This window comes from Leptonychotes weddellii, chromosome 1 (assembly GCF_054177405.1).
Source record: "Leptonychotes weddellii isolate Sample4059 chromosome 1, ASM5417740v2, whole genome shotgun sequence".
NCBI lineage: Eukaryota > Metazoa > Chordata > Mammalia > Carnivora > Phocidae > Leptonychotes > Leptonychotes weddellii.
In genome coordinates, this window is record NC_138369.1 from 65,007,854 (window position 1) to 65,027,243 (window position 19,390).

The 19,390-nt window shown below is 35.1% G+C and overlaps 1 protein-coding gene across 6 annotated transcripts in view; it reads left to right on the forward strand.

Moving 5' to 3' along the window:
• Positions 1-19,390, forward strand: part of SLC4A7 (solute carrier family 4 member 7) — a 107,664-nt gene that overhangs the window by 30,765 nt on the left and 57,509 nt on the right. For all 6 annotated transcript variants that reach the window (XM_081825577.1, XM_081825576.1, XM_081825570.1 and 3 more), the window contains exons 2-3: positions 8,876-8,957; positions 12,605-12,751. In XM_081825577.1, the coding sequence (XP_081681703.1) occupies positions 8,876-8,957; positions 12,605-12,751 (229 nt within the window). The remainder of the gene's footprint in view (positions 1-8,875; positions 8,958-12,604; positions 12,752-19,390) is intronic.

Genomic DNA, 19,390 nt, shown 5'->3' on the forward strand with positions numbered 1-19,390 from the left:
ATGGACATCTTGGCTCTTTCCACAGTTTGGCTACTGTGGACATTGCTGCTATAAACATCGGGGTGCACGTACCCCTTCGGATCCCTACTTTTGTATCTTTGGGGTAAATACCCAGTAGTGCAATTGCTAGCTGCTTTTTTACTTGAAAGTAACTGCAGACTAAACTGTGATTATTCAGACTTGACATTTGGCAGATATTTCCTAAGAAAGAAATGAAGTGAACCTACCACTTCAAGAAAAACAACTGGTAGTATTTGTTACCAATGATAATAAATCTAGCTTTCATGGTAAAACAAGAAATTTGGAAAACTTGTGATCTGCCAGCCTGACTTTGTCATTTTCTCAGTACTTGAACTACTCTGATGAGATTATTGATGATACTAACAAATGCATTTTTTTTTATATCGTATAATGAAATGTGAAGTTTGGAAAAGTTCTAGAACCCAGTGAACACATATTTTACAAATGGGTGAGAGAGCCATTCAAAGTGCATGGTAGACCAGTGGATTTCAGTATACATGTACAAAAGCATTCATTTGAAATGGTTTTAGATTCTAACTTGCAAACTAACCTTTAAGAAATGACTACTTTTTGGGGTGCCTGGCTGGCTCAGTTGGTAGAGCATGCGACTCTTGATTTCAGGGTCCTGATCTCTACCTTGGGTGTAGAACTTACTTAAAAAAATAAATAAATAAAATTTAAAAAAAAAATGACTACTTTTTGAATTTGGTGAACTATCAAAGAAGAATATCCACAGTTACCTGAAAAGGTATTAAAACATTCCTCCCTTTTCCAACAGAGTATTGTGTGGATCAGGAATTTTTTATATAATTCAACCAAATCATATCCTTGATTAGAGAAGTAGATATGAAAATCTAGTTGTCTTCTATTAAGTCAGGTGTTAGAGATGTGCAAAAATGTAAAAGCCTTTTTTCTCACTAAATTTTTTATTTTTGAAAAGGATTATTTTTTATTAAAATGCTATTTGTTAACATGTAATGATTTTATTTTAAATTGAATTTAAGTGTTTTAAAGTTTTTTCAGTTTTACTCCCAATATAGTAAATATAGATGTTAAACTTGTATAAACAAAGACCCTTTGAAGTCTTCCATAATTTTTTTTTTTAAAAGATTTTATTTATTTATTTGAGAGAGAGAGAGAGAGCACATGAGAGGGGGGAGGGTCAGAGGGAGAAGCAGACTCCCTGCTGGGCAGGGAGCCCGATGCAGGACTCGATCCTGGGACTCCAGGATCATGACCTGAGCCGAAGGCAGTTGCTTAACCAACTGAGCCACCCAGGCACCCAGTCTTCCATAATTTTTAAAGAGATCTTGAGTCTGTAAAGTTGGAGGAGTGCTTCTCATTTTCTTTTTGCTCTTTTAGCTGTTATCTATATGAATACTTTTGGTTAAAATAATTGTAAACCATAATGTGATTTATTAATCTTGTTATTGATATAGTTGTGATAAGTTGGTATAAATATTAGAGTAATGATAAAAAGGCAAAACTTTCTTCAGATGTAAACATCTTTGGGTCTTCCTGAAATTAAGTGAAAGGGCTAGATTTAACCAACTGTGTTGTTGGCAGTTTATTCTCTAAGTTCCCTCTTTCTACTCTCACTATTCTCTAAGATCTATCTATTGTTTCTCACCCTCATGTAGCCATCCCCATATATCCTTAGAGTATGCTCTCTTTTGAACTACTGTTACAGAGTTTCAGTTGAAAACTGGTAGCTACATTTCTCTTTTGATATTTTCTATTACTACTTCTCTTTTGGTATGTTCTGTTACTACTAAATGTGTGTATTATGCTCCCAGTCTCTTTTGCTGTGACCCTGTATAAGTTGTAGTTATTAGCTTGGAAGATTAGGTAACTTAGAAGACCGTGATTGGCTGTACCATAAAAGCAACTTAGGAGAGTTCATCTGTGCAAAGCAGTGACCTAAATCAGATATGTACTCACTGTCCCTGGAATCTTCAAGGGACTTAACTGCATTACATTGTCAAACACAAGGCATTTACATATTACCATGGAAAGATTTCGCCTGGAGAAGAAGTTACCTGTATGTACCTGGTTGTGATCTTGTGTTTTATTTACAAACAGATTTGACTTTTTCAGTTTACTAGTGAAGCTTGAAGAAATGTCAGGCTTATTAGCATTGGCTTAGAATAGTATCATCCTCTGTGTCCTTGGCTGTGGAAGTCATATGCTGAAAAGAGTAAATCCTTGGGTAAAGTTAGCAATGTTTGTAACATCTTTATTATTCTATAAAATTAGGTTTTTTGATTAATATTACTTGAATGAAGCTTTTAAAAATTCCGTTTGGCCAAGATATTAGGAAAGAAGTCACTTTGTCTTTAATGGTTAAGTATGTTTTGAATATAAACTGAAATATTTTATAACTCTTTGTGCTTATAATCATAATTTATTGGAGGTGTTACTTTTGGGCTGTGGCCATATGTCTTATGTAATGAAGAAATTAATTTGTGATAGGGATCTTCTTATGCTGTTTTATAACAGATTTTGTAAACCTCAGGTGTCCAAAAAGGGTATGACTAGATTTATGAATATATTGTTAAATAATCTTTTAACATTCTTTTTTTCCTTAAAATTATGCCTTTGACATGTTAAAGTTTGAGTTTTGGTCTTTTGGCCAAGAAAATACACATCACAGATTTTGCTGTCTCAGGTGGAAAAATGACTTATGGGAAGAATTAGTAAAATGTGTTAACATAGTTATAAAGTCTGTTTCAGATAGTTTGATTTTGCTGGGAATTCCCGCTTGTGAATTGAATTTTGGTTTTATCATGTGTTGATGGGCTTTTTTGTTTATAAACTGATTTACTACATTTTCAAAATACTGAGTACCTTTGTATGTTTGAGCTTTAATTGTGTTCATAAGGAGTCTTTAAGTGAATCCAGGGTAGATTTTTAGCTGAGTAGTCTTGTCCTTTGAAACATACTCAACATTCCAGTATTAGAGAGCTTACCAAGAATCCTGCTTGATGCTTAGGATATACTGTTGAGCAAAACAGACATGATTCCCCTCTTCTTGGAACTTATTGTTCTACTGGAAGATAGTAGAAAGAGGTTAAAGAAGTAGTTATATAAGTATGTAAAGAATATCAAAGTAGTAGTTACATAAATATGTGATTATAAGTTTTAACAGATGCGGTAAAGAAAGTACTGTGTGTTCTCAGCATATATTATAGTGACCTTGGTCTGTTGTCTTGTGGGTAAAGAACCCACGTAACTGGGACTCTATAGAGACCTGGCTTTTAATTTCAGTTCTTTCACCAGCTCACAGTGTAATCTTATGTCACTTAAGCTTTGTGTGTGTGTGTGTGTGTGTGTGTGTGTGTGTGTGTAATGTATATATAAAATCTGGACATTGAACTGAAAAAAAGTAAAGCCTGTTGATACCTATGAGTCTGTGAGGTCTCATTCATTAAGATTAGGAATGGAAAAGAGAATTCATTTACCTCCAGATTTTTCTTATCATGGGGAGCCATTTAGCTGTAAATTAACTGTTAAGCTGGAAATTTGATTGTATTACAGTTTTTCATTCACTGATCTATCCCTGGTACCTGAATAATGCTTGGCATATAGTATGTACTCAGTAAGTATTTGTTGAAAGAATGGATGACTTCCTTAATTCCTAGTCCTTTAAGGGAATGAAACTTCTTTTCATGAACTATTGGATTTATGGGGAACAAGGGTATTATCCAGGGGAAGAAGAGGCAAACTGACCATATGCTGAGGGATTTTCTGGCTGTCTCCTGTTGGTTTTCACTAGAAAACTTCAATGGAACCCAAGTAATGATAACCTCATGCTGACTTGAGATGCGGAATCTTTTTTTTTTTTTAAAGATTTTATTTATTTATTCATGAGAGACAGAGAGAGAGAGAGGCAGAGGGAGAAGCAGGCTCCCAAGGAGAAGGGAGCCCGATACGGGACTCGATCCCAGGACTCTGGGATCATGACCTGAGCCGAAGGCAGACGCTTAACCATCTGAGCCACCCAGGCGCCCTGGAGATGCGGAATCTTGACAGAGCACCTACTGGACCTTATTTCAGTAACCATATACTATTTGATAACCCTGAAATAAGTGATTCATACGTGTTTTTTGGTGTGTGTGTGTACTGATTTGGAACTTGGAATGATTGTGTCTCCCCATAGATATAATACAATAAATATTTGTGATTTGTAGTTTCAAGTAGAAGCCTGATGAGGCTTTCCATTTGTCCATAACTTGGTATTCCATTGGCATAGCCATTCCTCTATTAAGGGACTTTTGGATTGTGTCCAGTCTTTTCCTGTTATAAGCTGTAATAAATAACCTTGTACATGTGTCATTTCATACACAGAGAATTTAAACTTTCTTTATGATCTTATATGGCTCATTTTTTGTTGTCTTCTTTGTTATGGAGCACTTATAATCTGATTAGTAACCTTATTTTATAAGTAGAAACGGAACAGAAAATTGAAACCAAGGCAAATAATTTTAAGATTAGAGTGAGTCAGTCTTATACTGACATACTTTGGGTGCTTTTTTATTCTTCCATGTATTTGAATTTTCTCAGTGCCTTGGCATTATTTCATTTTAGGAAGGCTTTATAGGCATTGGCTTACATCACTCATTTGATGTTAAGAATGAAAACATTTTGATGTCAGGGGTTGTTCTTTGCTGACTATTTTTAGTTTTCCACTATATTCTTGGAGTTAAAAAATGAAGTTTTTTCTAGATGCAAATATAAAAATAACTGACATTAACAGATTGAAATTTGAATTTATTCTTTTTAAATTACTAAAGTTAAATGTGTTTGTTGTAACAAAAAAAAATAAACAGTATTTTGATTGTTTCTGTGTTACTGCTTTCCTAATCATCAATGTGAGACAGTGTTAGTTTGAAGGTTAGCCTTCTAAATATTTATTACTGTGTAATACATTTTTTGTATATACTTTAAAGAACACAAATGTACTTTATATAGTATATAAACATCCTCTATATTTAGAAATATGGACTGAGGCATTATTCTAAAATGATAGGATTTAAAGCACAATATGTTTGTTTCAGAAATGAATTGTCCCCTTGAAACATCGATGGCTTTGTCTAAGGGATTTTCAATATATAGTCATATGCAACCTGCAGACTTTGTTGAATTACTTGTAATATGTCAGGATGACCAATTTGTATGGCCTACTTAATGTTTGCATTTATAGCAGATCGCCTTTTTGATTCATGTTTCACATTTGTTGAAAAGCTACAAAAAGTTTTTAAGAGAAGGGAGAAATGCTGATGCTCCCCCCCTTCTTTACAGTGCTAATCCTGTAAGTTTCTTGTACTCTTAAAATTTGAACTTTAGTTTGTTCTACCAGTTACACGTGAGAACATTCTTATTGAAAACCTAGTCAGTCACAGTAAAATAATAGTCTACTTGGCTTTAAGTTAAGTGACTTACTTAAAGCTTCACGGACACGATTCAATGGGAGCAAGCTGGGTGGGCCATGAGAGGATGTGGTGGTGGACAGCCTTTTTTCGGCATGCCACTTTTTGCACATTTTAGGAGTGTTTTTGTATGGTAGATGTTTAGATGTCCAGCTTAAGCTGTTTTTGAGTGTTAGCTAATAGTGTTGTCAGTACATCTAAACATGTAAATATATCTGTAGAAATAAAAGGGTTTTTTTGGTTAGGGGTAAGAGAAAAATGTATTGTTTTGCTTCCTATCTTAGCGAGCATTCCTGCTAATGAAAGTTTAGAATGGGAGCAGTTAATTCCTTTTAGAATATACAGTATGCTACCTCTTGGGATAATCGTCTTGTAGGAGACTGCTTGTCTCGTACCTGTGCCTGAAATCACTGGAGGAGAGCTAAAGGTTTTAGAGTATGACATGCTTACTAATTTTACTTTCTTTCTTTTTTTTTTTTTTTAAAGATTTTATTTATTTATTTGAGACAGAATGAGAGAGAGAGAGCACATGAGAGGGGGGAGGGTCAGAGGGAGAAGCAGACTCCCTGCCGAGCAGGGAGCCTGATGCGGGACTCGATCCCGGGACTCCAGGATCATGACCTGAGCCGAAGGCAGTCGCTTAACCAACTGAGCCACCCAGGCGCCCTAATTTTACTTTCTTGTGGTTTTGTGTGTGTGTGTGTGTGGGGGGGGGGTCTACGTGTATATTTTTGTGTTTCCTACTTTAGCCTTTCCTCATTACTATTGGCGTTTGATTGTTGTGAGGCAGTTTGATGAACCACCCATACTGTTGTCACTCGTCTTTCTTAGTCCTTTATATGAAAATACACAGTCTGTTTCCCACTCGTAGATATGGAGCCTTAGCAAGTCATTTGACTTCTCGGCATTTTCTATATTAAATTGAACACCAATCCTTCAAAGTTCTATACAACAACTTCTTTTTTTTAAAGATTTTTATTTATTTATTTGACAGAGAGGGACATAGCGAGAGCAGGAACACAAGCAGGGGGAGTGTGAGAGGGAAAAGCAGGCCCTCCGTCGAGCAGGGAGCCCGATGTGGGACTCGATCCCAGGACCCTGGGACCATGACCTGAGCCGAAGGCAGACGCTTAACGACTGAGCCACCCAGGCGCCCTACAACAACTTCTTAATACTCAACTCTATTGGATTAAATATTTGGATATCTAACCTTCAGAAAGTAAATTTGGATATCAAGAGATCTGCATTGCCTTAATGTATTGTGTCTGGTTCTGAATTTTGGGAAGCAGATAGAGTTTGGATAGCAGGGGATTTGTACAAAAAGGTAATCAAATTGATTCAGTTCCTGAATTTAAAGGTTAGAGAATTTAGACACAGAATTTGGATAGCAAGGCACATTTGTATATGAATCTACTTTGTATACATTGAAAAAAGCTATACACAAACATATGATATTGTAGATCAAAAGTTGGAGGAGACGTTAATAGAGCATCTTAACCAACCTCCTGTTTGGTCCTTTCTTAAATAGTCTTCCAGTTTATGCTTGGACATTGAAATTGGTTAGAAGCTGTGTTCTGTCTGGTTTATTGTTCTAAGTGTTAGAGGAGATCCTGGACCATAAGACCAGCCATAAAATGGGAATGGCTAAAAATGTGTCTTGCAAAATTTGAAAAGTGCTATAATTAGATAGATAAAAAATGTGACTGTATTCTAGAAAAATAATAGTGGGGTATTAATGTTGTAGTTAATGTTATTATAATTTTATTATTTAATTTTCTTATCTCCAGTTGTCTCTATTGCCTGCAAAAGTACCAGTTATAGCATAAGGACCTTCAAAGAGATTGAATTAGATTATTTATTTTCTTTTTTGAAAGCTCTTTCCTTTCCTCCTTTGGAAGGTTTGTAGTACTTTGATTCCATCTGAGCCAGAACATTGTCCATTTCCTGTTGCTCATCCTTTGCCTGCTTTCAACACCGGTTTCAGGTTATCCACCTCTTTCTTCATCAAGCCACCCAGCTCCTTCCAGGTCATTTCTAGATCTTTAGCCTCTTCCTGGGCCATCCTTTTCCTTGCATTAATCTTTTGCATTGATTCTTTGACAAAAGCATTATAGGATAGGACCTCTCTGGTGTGATTGATTTGCTGCATGAGCTTCCATATCCTGGGTTCTTCAGCATACTGCACATACAGCATAGACTGTGTGAGCTGATCTGTGTCACTCTTGAAGTTAGATAGGCTTGTTTAATATTGCCAGCTCTTCTCAGAACCTCTGTATATCTTTCCAAACTCTTGAATGTCTTCTCCAGTATGTCTCCCCAGTCCCTGGCTTCGTTGAACATGGCAGAGTCCTTGTTCACTGTTGCCTGATCATTGTACACTGTTCTCTAGTCTTAGAATGGAATAGACTTTCCTGAGGAATTGGAAGTGGTGATGTCTTCTTTGCCCACCCAATCAGGGTGCACCTGTTGAGACACGTTGTGGTAGTTGTATTGGACAAAGTGCAAGGCCTCCTAACAATGGTGAAGGTTGGCGAGGTTTCCTTGTACAGCTATAGCCGACCCATGCTGGGCAAGGGCTCAGAATGGGCTACAGCTCAAATTGAAGCCTTTTTGAGGGAAGGAATTTGCTCATCTGTTTATATCTGTGCCACAGAATCTTGAGCATACTACTATTCCTTTCAAAGTTAAGTTAGAAGTTGGGAAGGGAAGGTAAAGCTAAAATTTTATTCTTTTAAAAATAGTCTATGCAGTATTTTACAAAAATATGTTTCTTTTTGTTGAGCTGGAGACGGGAACAAAATTATGAAGGTAGACTTAGACAACTCAAAGTTAGAACCTCCTTAAAGGTTAAATTTTGTCGTGGCTTTTCCTTTGTAGAAATAAAAGTTCTTATAACTTTGATTGGCTCTTGGTTAATTTACGAGTGGAAGTGATACTACATGTTTAGTCTATAGACTCATTTTTGACCATTTTATGTGGAACCATAATACAATCCAGTGTAGCTGAGTTAAGTGTTTCCTTTTAATTAGGGGACCTAAGAGCAAAGAACAACCAAAAAAGCATTCCATATTCATATGTAAGGGTCTCCTTCACCCCTGATTTTCTCTAATTGTCATCTGGATTGTCTTTCTGTTGTAGTGAATTCATGTACCAATTATTTAGTAACTTCCATAGAAGACCAATTAAAAATTGTCACCTCAGTTCCTACCATGAAATTTTTGAATAGTCTTTTGTGGATTAAAAAAAGCCCATAAGCCTACTTTAAAAAAGAATGCAGTTAGCAATAATTAGTTAGCTTATAGTTAGCTTCTTTGAGAGGAAGGCAATCTGTTACTTATTTTTTGACTATTTCAAATAATGCCCCTATTAGTAGGTTCTTAGTATATATTTGATGTCATGAATAAATAAGAATAATTTCTTTTTAGGGTCCTGATGAAGAAGCTGTTGTGGATCTTGGCAAAACCAGCTCAACTGTGAACACAAAGTTTGAAAAAGAAGAACTAGAAAGTAAGTTTAACTTATGCTTAACAGGATAAATTACTGATGAAAGTTTGTTAGTGTGCTTTAAATTTCACCTACTGTTTGTGGAAACATTTTGTTGTTATGAGGTAGAGCATACATTTGAAAGAACGTTTAACACTTTTCTAAATATAGTTTAAGGAATAATATAGCAAACACCCATGTAACCATACTCATATCTGCAGTTACAGTATTCCTTGATTTCTCTTTGTTGAAAGTATTGATATAACAAAGATTTTAGAATCTGTGTTTTTTTTTTTTTTGGAGAGAGAGAGCATGAGCAGGGAGAGGGGCATGGGGCAGAGGGAGAGGGAGAATCTCAAGGAGGCTTCATGCTCAGTGTGGAGCTTGACGTAGGGCTCAATCTCATGACGCTGAGATCATGACCTGAGCTGAAATCAAGAGTTGGATGCTTAACTGACTGAGCCAACCAGGTGCTCCTAGAATCTATGCTTTTCAGATTTCGTTGGTGGTTGCCATTACTTACCTTGGAAATTAAAATACCAAAGTTAAAAAGTCAGTTGATTCTTTTATTTTTTTCATTTCTAGCAGGCTAGGTAATATGTTTTTAGCATTTCAGAATGCCAGACTAATAAGCCACAGTTATTACTAGTCATATAAATGTTCATTTTATAGGTAAGTTACATCAGCCTTTTCAAGTGCTATGATACCTCAGCATAGAATTGTGGAGCAGGTGAATTATATATCAGTCTACGAGGAAGAAGTCCTGGCAAATGGTTTCTTCTCTCTTTTTTTTTTTTTCTTCTGATTGAAATAATTTTTGATTTACAGAAGAGTTGTAAACATAGTACACAGAGTGACCATCGTAAGTTAACGAAAATGAAGAAATTAACATCAGTACAGTTGTATTAACTAGATTAAATTTTGTTCAGATTTCACCGGTTTTCTACTGATGTATGTGTTATGTTCCAGGATCCAGTTGAACAGTTCGAGATCCAATAGTACATTTAGTTGTCTAATCTCCTTAGTCTCCGTTGTGACAGTTTCTTAGTTTTTCCTTGTTTTTCATGACCTTGACATGTTTGAAGAGTAGTGGTTAGTTACTTTGTAGAATGTCTCTAAGTTTGGGTTTGCTTATGTTATCATATGAACAGACTGAGATTATGGATATTTGGGAAGCATACCACGGAGGTTGTGTGCTCTTTTCAGTGTATCCTCTCTGAGGACATGTGATATCAGCGTGACTTATTATTAGTGATTTAACCTTGAACACTTGGTTAGGGTGATGTTCATGGCAAATGTTTTGATAGACTTTTGGGGTCTTCTTGGGAACTACATTTTTAAGTTAAAGCCTTCTGTAAAAGCTGGTACCATATAGGAGCAGTAATCTGTTGCTTTTAAAAAGGAGATGGAAAGAGGCAAATAAGTGTTCTCCATATTTACTTTGTGAGATGGAAGAAAGCCCTGTCTTTTAAAATTGTCTTTAAAAATCTAGGCTTCCTAGGGCTTCTGAAAGGAACCTCAGTTATCTAGAAGCTTATGGTTAGATTCTGTGAATTCCAGGTGCTAGGGAAGTTAAAATGTTTAGCAATAATTTCATCAACTCAGATCACTTAGCATATAATGTTACCTCTCAAATGTGTGCAACCTAGAACGTGAAGAGCAGCATTGGGTATGTTTTTTTTGCTTCCCTTTGTTACCCCAGAGCCTTTAGCTTTGCGTACATGGTACATATCTAAATTTCAGTATTGGGTTTGAGGGAAAGATTATGTTTATCTCAGAGTTTGACTGAATAGCTCTTTGACAGCGTAAAGGTTAAAGAAAAAGGAAAAAAAATCATAACAAAGAACACTAAGGTTGATAAGAAAAGCTAAATAAACAATAAGGCTTGGATTTTCATATTCCTGTTTATTCTTTCTAAATTGGAAACTCCTACAATTTATTTTTACTTTGGTGCATTGCGGCTATGTGCCAGAACCCATTAGTTCTAATTGGAGTACAACTTTGTAATTCCCAGTGCACAGTGATGAGAATTTGCCTCTTTAATTTCCACTTTTCTGTAGTATTTAGAAGAAGATAGTTTCACTAAAATTAAATAGTAATATCACTGAGTTTTGTTTTAATTTTTTTAGTTTTCTTATTGAAATATAATTTATTTAACATAAACTTCATCATTTTAAAGTGTATAGTTAATTTTTTTAAGGTATATTTACTATGTTGTGCAACCATCACCACTCTAATTCTAGAACATTTCCATCATCCTCCCCCCTGCCATGCTATATAATTGATTTTTAATTTTGGGATTTTCTGGTAAAATTAAAAAAAAAATTGGTATTTAATTTCTATAGTTTTTTTTTTAATCTAGTGCCTACTGTATACTAGGCAGAGTGCTAGGTATCGGAAGATGTTAAAGCAAGTAATTTTAGTTCATTGTATATCTATAGGTCTAGTTCTCTTTTAGTTTAAATGTAATTATTCAGTTTATTGATATTACTATGTTGGTAACTGAAGCAAGAAATCAGGAGTGTCACCTTTTTCAAACTTAGCTGGGTATGTGTGTTTCGGGCAATTCAGATTTTTTTGCTGCCCTGGATATTTGTAAATGACTGCAGAATCGCCATGAGTATTGATTTTGGGGTTACAACTGAATTTTGGCAAGTTGGCAAATTTGAAAATAAAGAATTCACAAAAAATGAGGATTGAGTCTACTTTCAAATTTCATCTAAAGATGAAGACCTTGAGTTTCTTGAGGTATTTATTTTCTGACCATCTTATGGAATTTGTTAGGAAAAGAATGCCATTAACTACTCATATTTCAGCATGTTACTTTTTAAAGTACCTAAGGGCAAAAAGCAGCTCCGTGCCAGAGGCTTTTGCATAGTTGCAAATTAGTTAAACTTGTAGCCCACCACGCCTTTCACTCCACGTAGCTTAGATAGGAACATTACTTAAACTATTTAAGAAATCAGGTTCATGCCTCAGTATTTGACATAGTGCTGCAGGCTTTCTAGTTCCTTGATTAAGTTTTATTTAGTGGACAAAAGCAGAGAATGCCTTTCATAACCATTTCGTTGGTCACAATACAAATTGAGAATCATGCAACATCAGCAGTAGCTTTTTAATATTCCAGAAGCATATGATAACCTTATTGTATTGCTTTCCCCAACCAGTCTGACAGTTTATGCCCTTTAATTGGAGTATTTGGATCATTTACATTTAATGCAGCTTTCAGTAATTTGGACCTTGCTGATTTGGGATTTCCAAAACTGTAATTAATAAATATTTACAAATATCTGCTTATGAATATATTTAATTATCATTAAAACATATCTCTTAAGGATCTCTGTTAGCTAGGGTTGACATCAAAATGTAGATGGAATAAATTTATGACTGCGTAGTATGATTTCAGAAAGGCCAAGCTCTTCTTTCCCAAAATGCCTTTTTAGCCTTGCCAAAGTAATAATGCTTACATAAGTAACCTGTTTTATCAGTCAGTGGTATTAACCCGTGACATAGCATTCTATTTAGTGTTCTATAAAAGAAAAGAACAGGAAATAGCATTGTTAATTACATGAGCCTAAATATAATTCTTTCTTATCAAAGTAAAATTTGGTATACTTTTGTATATTCTTTCCTTTTTGGAAAGTCAGTAATGTTTCTGAACCTTTGGCTAGGTCATCGAGCTGTCTATATTGGTGTTCACGTCCCATTTAGTAAAGAGAGTCGTCGGCGTCATAGGCATCGTGGACACAAACATCACCACCGAAGAAGAAAAGATAAAGAATCAGATAAAGAAGATGGACGGGAGTCTCCTTCTTATGGTAAGAGAAAACAGTTGTTCTTTGTTAGCACCTTAGAATTCTTTCCTGAAAAGGCTTGTTAAAAAAGTAGAATATTTTCTTTCTTAAATTTTATGTCTGCTATAATTTAGACACATTATGAACCTTGAAAAATATACTAATTGAAGTAATATTTTTTCTCCAAGGAATATACTAATTGAAGTAATAATATTTTTTCTCTATTATATATTTCATTATATGTGGAATGAACAATTACCTGGAATCTTCAGGCTCCTGGATGAGATTAATTTTTTTTCCATTTTTAAACACATTTTTTGGCTAGAAAATTTTATCCACTAAGTTGAACTCCTTGGTTATCTGGGCAAAAAAGTGCTCTGATTTGATAGTACTGTCTGTGAAAGGACAGATTTTTGTTTGAAAGCAGAGAAATACAGAAGTGCCCATAGAAAGAGGAAATCAGAAAGAAAAAAGGCATATTGTAGGGGAAAGAGAATGTTATCTGATAATAAATATTGATAGCACTGATTTAAGTGGCCCTGAGACATGCGAATGGTGAGAGCCAAAAAAAATAGCTGTACAGCCTGAGGAAGACTCTTAGGACATTGCAGTTAGTGGACATATAAGGCATCATTATTTTTTTTTAGGACATCATGGGCCTATATGGCTATCTCTACACCATGTGTTCTAATGTGTGCATTCTAGCAAAGTTACATGAGCTGTACTTACAGGCACTTGTGTGCTATGCTAAAGGAATGTTTTTGTGACGAAGAGGAAAGACTCCTATGGGTCATATAGCTACAACATAAACATAAGAAAATAGTAATATATTAAGTGCCAATTCTATGCTAAGCATTCCACCAAGCCCTTAACATATGCTCTTTGATTTAATTCTCTCTGCACTTTTTATTTTATTTTTTAAAATTTTAATTTTAATTCCAGTTACTTAACATACAGTGTTATATTAGTTTTAGGTGTATGATATAGTGATTCAGCAGTTCCATACAATGCCTGGTGCTCATCACACTGAATGCACTCCTTAATCCCCATCACCTATTACCCATCCACTACCCACTTCCCTTTTGGTAACCATCAGTTTGTTCTCTGTAGTTAAGAATCAGATTCTTGGTTTGTCTTTCACTCTTTTTTTCTCTTTCCTCATTTGTTTTGTTTCTTAAATTCCACAAATGAGTGAAATCATATGGTATTTATTTTTCTCTGACTGACTTATTTTGCTTAGCATTATACTCTAGCTCCATCCATGTCATTGCCAATGGCAAGATCTCATTCTTTTTTATGGCTGAACAATATCCCATTGTATGTATACCTCATCTTCTTTATCCCTCTCTGCATTATTTAAAAGATGGGTATTGTTTTAATTTTGTAGATGGAGACACTTCAGCTTAGACTAAATGTGATGGGAATCTCTTAAAAGCCTGTACTAAGAGATAGTACATGGCCTAGTACACGATGGCCTAGTACAATATTAAGTGGTCACATAATTAACAAAGGTCCTGTAGGTAGCAAAGGAAAAACCAGTACTAATTTCAGAAAGGATCACTTGATGATATTAGGTAATTTAGAACTACTTTGCTCCTCTGTATGATGCATCCATCCAATTTAGGATATTGTCTGCTATTCTGAGTAGATCATTATGTTTCCCAATTGATGTAAATAAAAGGGCACATAATGTTTTTATAGAATGCTATCTACTAAACTAAGTATGGTCACTAGGATAGGTGGTTTGATGTTTCAAGCTACAGTATGACATGTGAAGTCTAAATGTAGTGGTTTGAAGAATTTAGTGGAGGAAATATTTGTGACTTTTTAATGGAATAACTATTCTTAGAAAAGTTTTATGCCACTGAAGTAGGTTTATTTTGATTTTAACTGCCAATATGTATCCAAGAAATTGCTATGAATGATGTCTCTTTTTTCTGGTCCCCACTCTCTAAATGTAGATTACATAGGACTTTTGCTTCTGGTATGATGGAATAACATGAATTTTCCCTCTTATCTTAAACAATTAAAAAAGTTGATTAAATATATAAAACAGTAATTTTCAGGCATTGGACAACACATTGTACCATTCTGACCTCTGAAAGAGGGTAGGCAAGTGAGATGAGCCTTATGCTTGCCTGAGCATATTACCTAGAGACAGTTTCCAGGCCACAGCACAGGGAGGGGAATCTGGAACAGAATCTTGCAGGCTCTTAGAGTTGAGACAGAGGTTGGAATTTGGGAAGGCCAAAGAGGCTAGTCAGGTATGGAGTGCCAGAAGAGTAGAGAGCTATACACAAAGAGGCTTCCAAAGGTCTGAAGAGGGATCCTTTTGAATCTTTGGTTGAGTACTGGTCTGGGCTAAAGGAAACTTCTTGAGGCCTGGGAAATGACCATCAGAAAACAGTAGGCTGAACAGTTCTTGGATATCGTATAAGACTGGGAATAGGGTTTATTCTCATCAGACAGAGAGGAAAGACCTTGACATACAGGGCATTGTGTAGAGTTCTCAGAAGGTTATTGCCTTAATAGTGGGTCTTAATTTTACACTAAAAGCCGCAGTGGATCTGTTCTAAAAATTTTTAAATCACGTCTTAAAAGAATTAGATTAAAGATCATTTCCAGGGTAAAGTATAATACTACTAAAAGATATGTAGTAAAATCCAGCACCTAAGTATATAAAAGTCACAATATCTGGTATCTGCAAATTACTTGAAATATGAAAAGTAGGAAGATATGAGCCATAACTAGGAGAAAAATAAACCAGTAGAAATGCAGAAATGGCAGAGTTGATAGAATTCGAAAGCAAGCATGTTAAAGCAATTATATCTGCTTTGTATGTTCAAGAAGATAGAAGAGAATGTGACTGATGAGCAGAGAAGTTGAAAATATAAGAGAACCCAAATGGAACTTCCAGAGATGAAAAATACAGTCTCTGAAATGAAAAAATACACTAGGTAAGATTAATGGAGGATTTGACTCTACAGGAAAAAAAAAAAATCAGTGATTTTGAAGACATGGTGATAGACACTACCCAAAGTGAAATAGAAAAGACTGAAATGAATAAATAGAGCATCAGTAATTTGTAGAACAATATCAATTAGTCTAACAAATGTATAATTGTAGTGGCAGAAAGGAGGGTGGCAGAAAAAAATATTTGAAGAAATCAGAGTTTAATTTCTAAATTTAATGAAAACTCTGAACAAATAGGTTCAGGGAGCTCAGCAAAACCCAAGAAGAAACATGAAGATAATCACACAAAAGCACATACAAATTAAATTGCTGAAACCAGGATGTCACAATCCTATATGAAGATGCATGTAATAACAGCTTCAAAATACATAAAGCAGAAGTGATAAAATTGAGAAGAGAGATAAATTTACAGTTGTTGGATAAATTTAGAAAAGTTATAGATTTCAACTCTCTTTTCTCAGTTATGGGTAAAACAAGTTAAGAAAAAAATCAATAAGGATATAGAAGACCTGAATAACATTATCAATTAGATTGATATTCACTGAGTCCTCCACCCACCAATAGTGGAATACACATTTTTTTTTAACGTGTAAATGGAATGTTTCCCACAATAGATTATATTCTAGTCAATAAGCAAGTCTTAATACACTTAAAAGATTGAAAGTATATTCTCTGACTACAATGGAATTAAACTACAAAGATACCAAGAAAAATCCCCAGATAGTTGGAAATTAAACAAGATGCTTCTCAATAACCTCTTGGTTAAAGAAGCAATCACAACAGAAATTAGGAAATATTTTGAGCTCATAAAAATAAAAACACAGTACTGGCAATGATTGAGATAAAATCTTGCAAAGTGAGGACATGCCTTCTGGTGTGCAGGTTCCTTTAGCATGGTACTGTGCAAAGTTAGGACTGCCTATAAATTGAAATTTGTTAGATGCAGCTAAAGCAGTGCATAGAGGAATTTGTAGCATTTAATCCTTATATTAAAAAAGAATGAAGATCTGGAATCAGTGACTTAAGTTTCTAACTTAAGAATCTAGGAGAAAACATAGAACAAATTAAACCAAAGTATGGAAAAGAAAAGAAAAATAAAACCTGAAGCAGAAATGAACAAAATAAAAACCAGAAAAACAATGGCAAAAATCAATTAGACTGAAATCTGATTCTTTGAAAAGATCAGTGAAATTGATAAACTTACATAGCCAGTGTGATTAGGGAGCACAAAGAGATATAAATTACCAGCATCCGAAAATTTCAGTACAGATCCTTACAGGTATTTAAAAGCCTGATGAAGAGTATTATGAATGGTTTTATGCCAACAAAATTGATAATTTAGATGAAATGGGGAAATTCCTTAAGAATACCAAAAAAATTTGATATTACCCTGAATTACCCTATGTGTATAAAGAAATTAAATTTGTAGTCTAAAACATTCCCACAATGACAGTTTACTACCAAATGGCATCATGGATGAATTCAGTCAAACATGTAAGGAAGAAATTATACAGACTGCTAGAAAATTGAAGATGAAGGAACACTTCCCATTTCATTGTTATGAATCCAACATTACCTTGATACCAAAACTAAATGCAGTTGTTACAAGAAAATAAAACTATACATCTCTCATGGATGTAGATTCAGAAATTCTTAACAAACTAAAAACATATTTTATCCTGCAACATCCAAAAAGGATACTATATCATGACTATGGTAGGCAGAATAATGGTTCCCAAGTTGTCTGTCTTCCCAGTGCCCAGAACCTGTGAATGTTAACCTTATAGCAACTTGAATTTATAGATGTGATTAAGTTAATGATTTTGAGATGGGGAGGTTATAGTGGATTATGCAAGTGGGCCAGTTGTAATCACAGGGATCCTTAGTAAGAGGGAGTCAGAAGATCAGAGAGGAAGTAGTTGTGACAACAGAAGCAAATAGTTGTAGTAAGTGGGAGGGGTTCAGACCCAAACAACTTAGGCAGCTTCCAGAAGCTAGAAAAGGTAAGGAAATGGATTTTCCCCTAGAGAAGGAACCAGCCAATGATTTTAGCACTGTAAGACTCATTTTGGACTTCTGATCTCCAGAACTGTATAAGAGAATAAATTTGTGTTTAGGCCACCAAGTTTGTGGTAATTTGTTACAGCAGCAAAAGGATATTAATATAATAACCATGTGGAAAAGCAAGTTTGGTATAAAATTTAACTGTCAGTATAAATAACCACATTAACACTATAAAGGAGAAAACCCATATAATTATCTCAGTGGGTGCAGGAAAAGCCTTGACAAAATTCCACTGCCATTCATGATAAAATTTTCAGCAAAGAAGGAATAAAAGAAAACTTTCTCTACCTGATATATAGCATCTACAAAAACACTTTGTCAACATCACACTTAGTGCTGAAAGATAGAATGCTTTCTCCTTACAATTTGGAGAAAGGCAAGGTTGTCCTCTGCCACTTCTATAGAACATGGTTACTGGAGCACCTGGCTTGTGTGATAAGGCAAGAAAAATTAAAGGCATACAGATTGCGAAGGAAGAAGTAAAACTGTCTTTATTTACAGATACAAGATGATGTATCTAGTAAATCCTAAGCAATCTGTGAAATTACAGAACTAAGTGAGTTTAGAAAGGTTGCAAGATACACAATTAATTATATTTCTGTATATTTCTCTGGTAGCAATGAACAATCAGAAATTGAAATCAAAGATAGCACTCACAGTAGCACCAAAAATATTGCTTGGAGATAAATCTGACAAAAGAATTGCAAGACCTAAATGTTGAAAGGTTCAAAACATCACGAAGTTCAGTCACAGTATGTTTTAGTTTGTCCTGCATAGGTGTCAGGGTAGTCCTTTAATATGAAGACCTATGTGATATACATATTGGAAAATTTTCAAATTTGCTTTTTATTGCTTTTGCCCCTATTCTGTATTTTCTTCTTTCTGGAGTTTTTCCTGTTTGATATTCTGACTTTGTTCTCTACATTTCTGAACCTTTTTTCTTATTTTCTTATTTGTTATTGATGTAGTCTGATTTCTTCAGATCTGTCTTTTCCTTTATTTTTTTATTATTTTTAAATTTCTTTTTAAAAGATTTTTATTTTCGAGAGAGAGAGCGTGCTAGCACAAGCAGGGGTGAGGGGCAGAGGCAGAGGGAGAAGCAGGCTCCCTGCTGAGCAAGGAACCCGATGTGGGACTCCATCCCAAGACCCTGGGATCATGATCTGAGCCTAAGGCAGTCGCTTAACCGACTAAGCCACCCAGGCATCCCTGTCTTTTCCTTTATTAGTTGTTCTACTCTTTAACCTGTTTATTGCATCCGCAAGAGCCTTTAAGTTTGTTTACTTCAGTGTAGATTTTGAGTTTGACTTCATATCTCATATTCAGCAGGATTTGATTTTGTTTTCAATTGATGCTTGTGGTTGTTTGCTTGTCCTAGGGCTATCAACTGTCCTGGACTAGAATTTATACTAATTTTTTTTTTTTTTTTTAAGATTTTATTTATTTATTTGAGACAGAGAGAATGAGAGAGACAGAGAGCACATGAGAGGGGGGAGGGTCAGAGGGAGAAGCAGGCTCCCTGCCGAGCAGGGAGCCCGATGCAGGACTCGATCCAGGGACTCCAGGATCATGACCTGAGCCGAAGGCAGTCGCTTAACCAACTGAGCCACCCAGGCGCCCGAATTT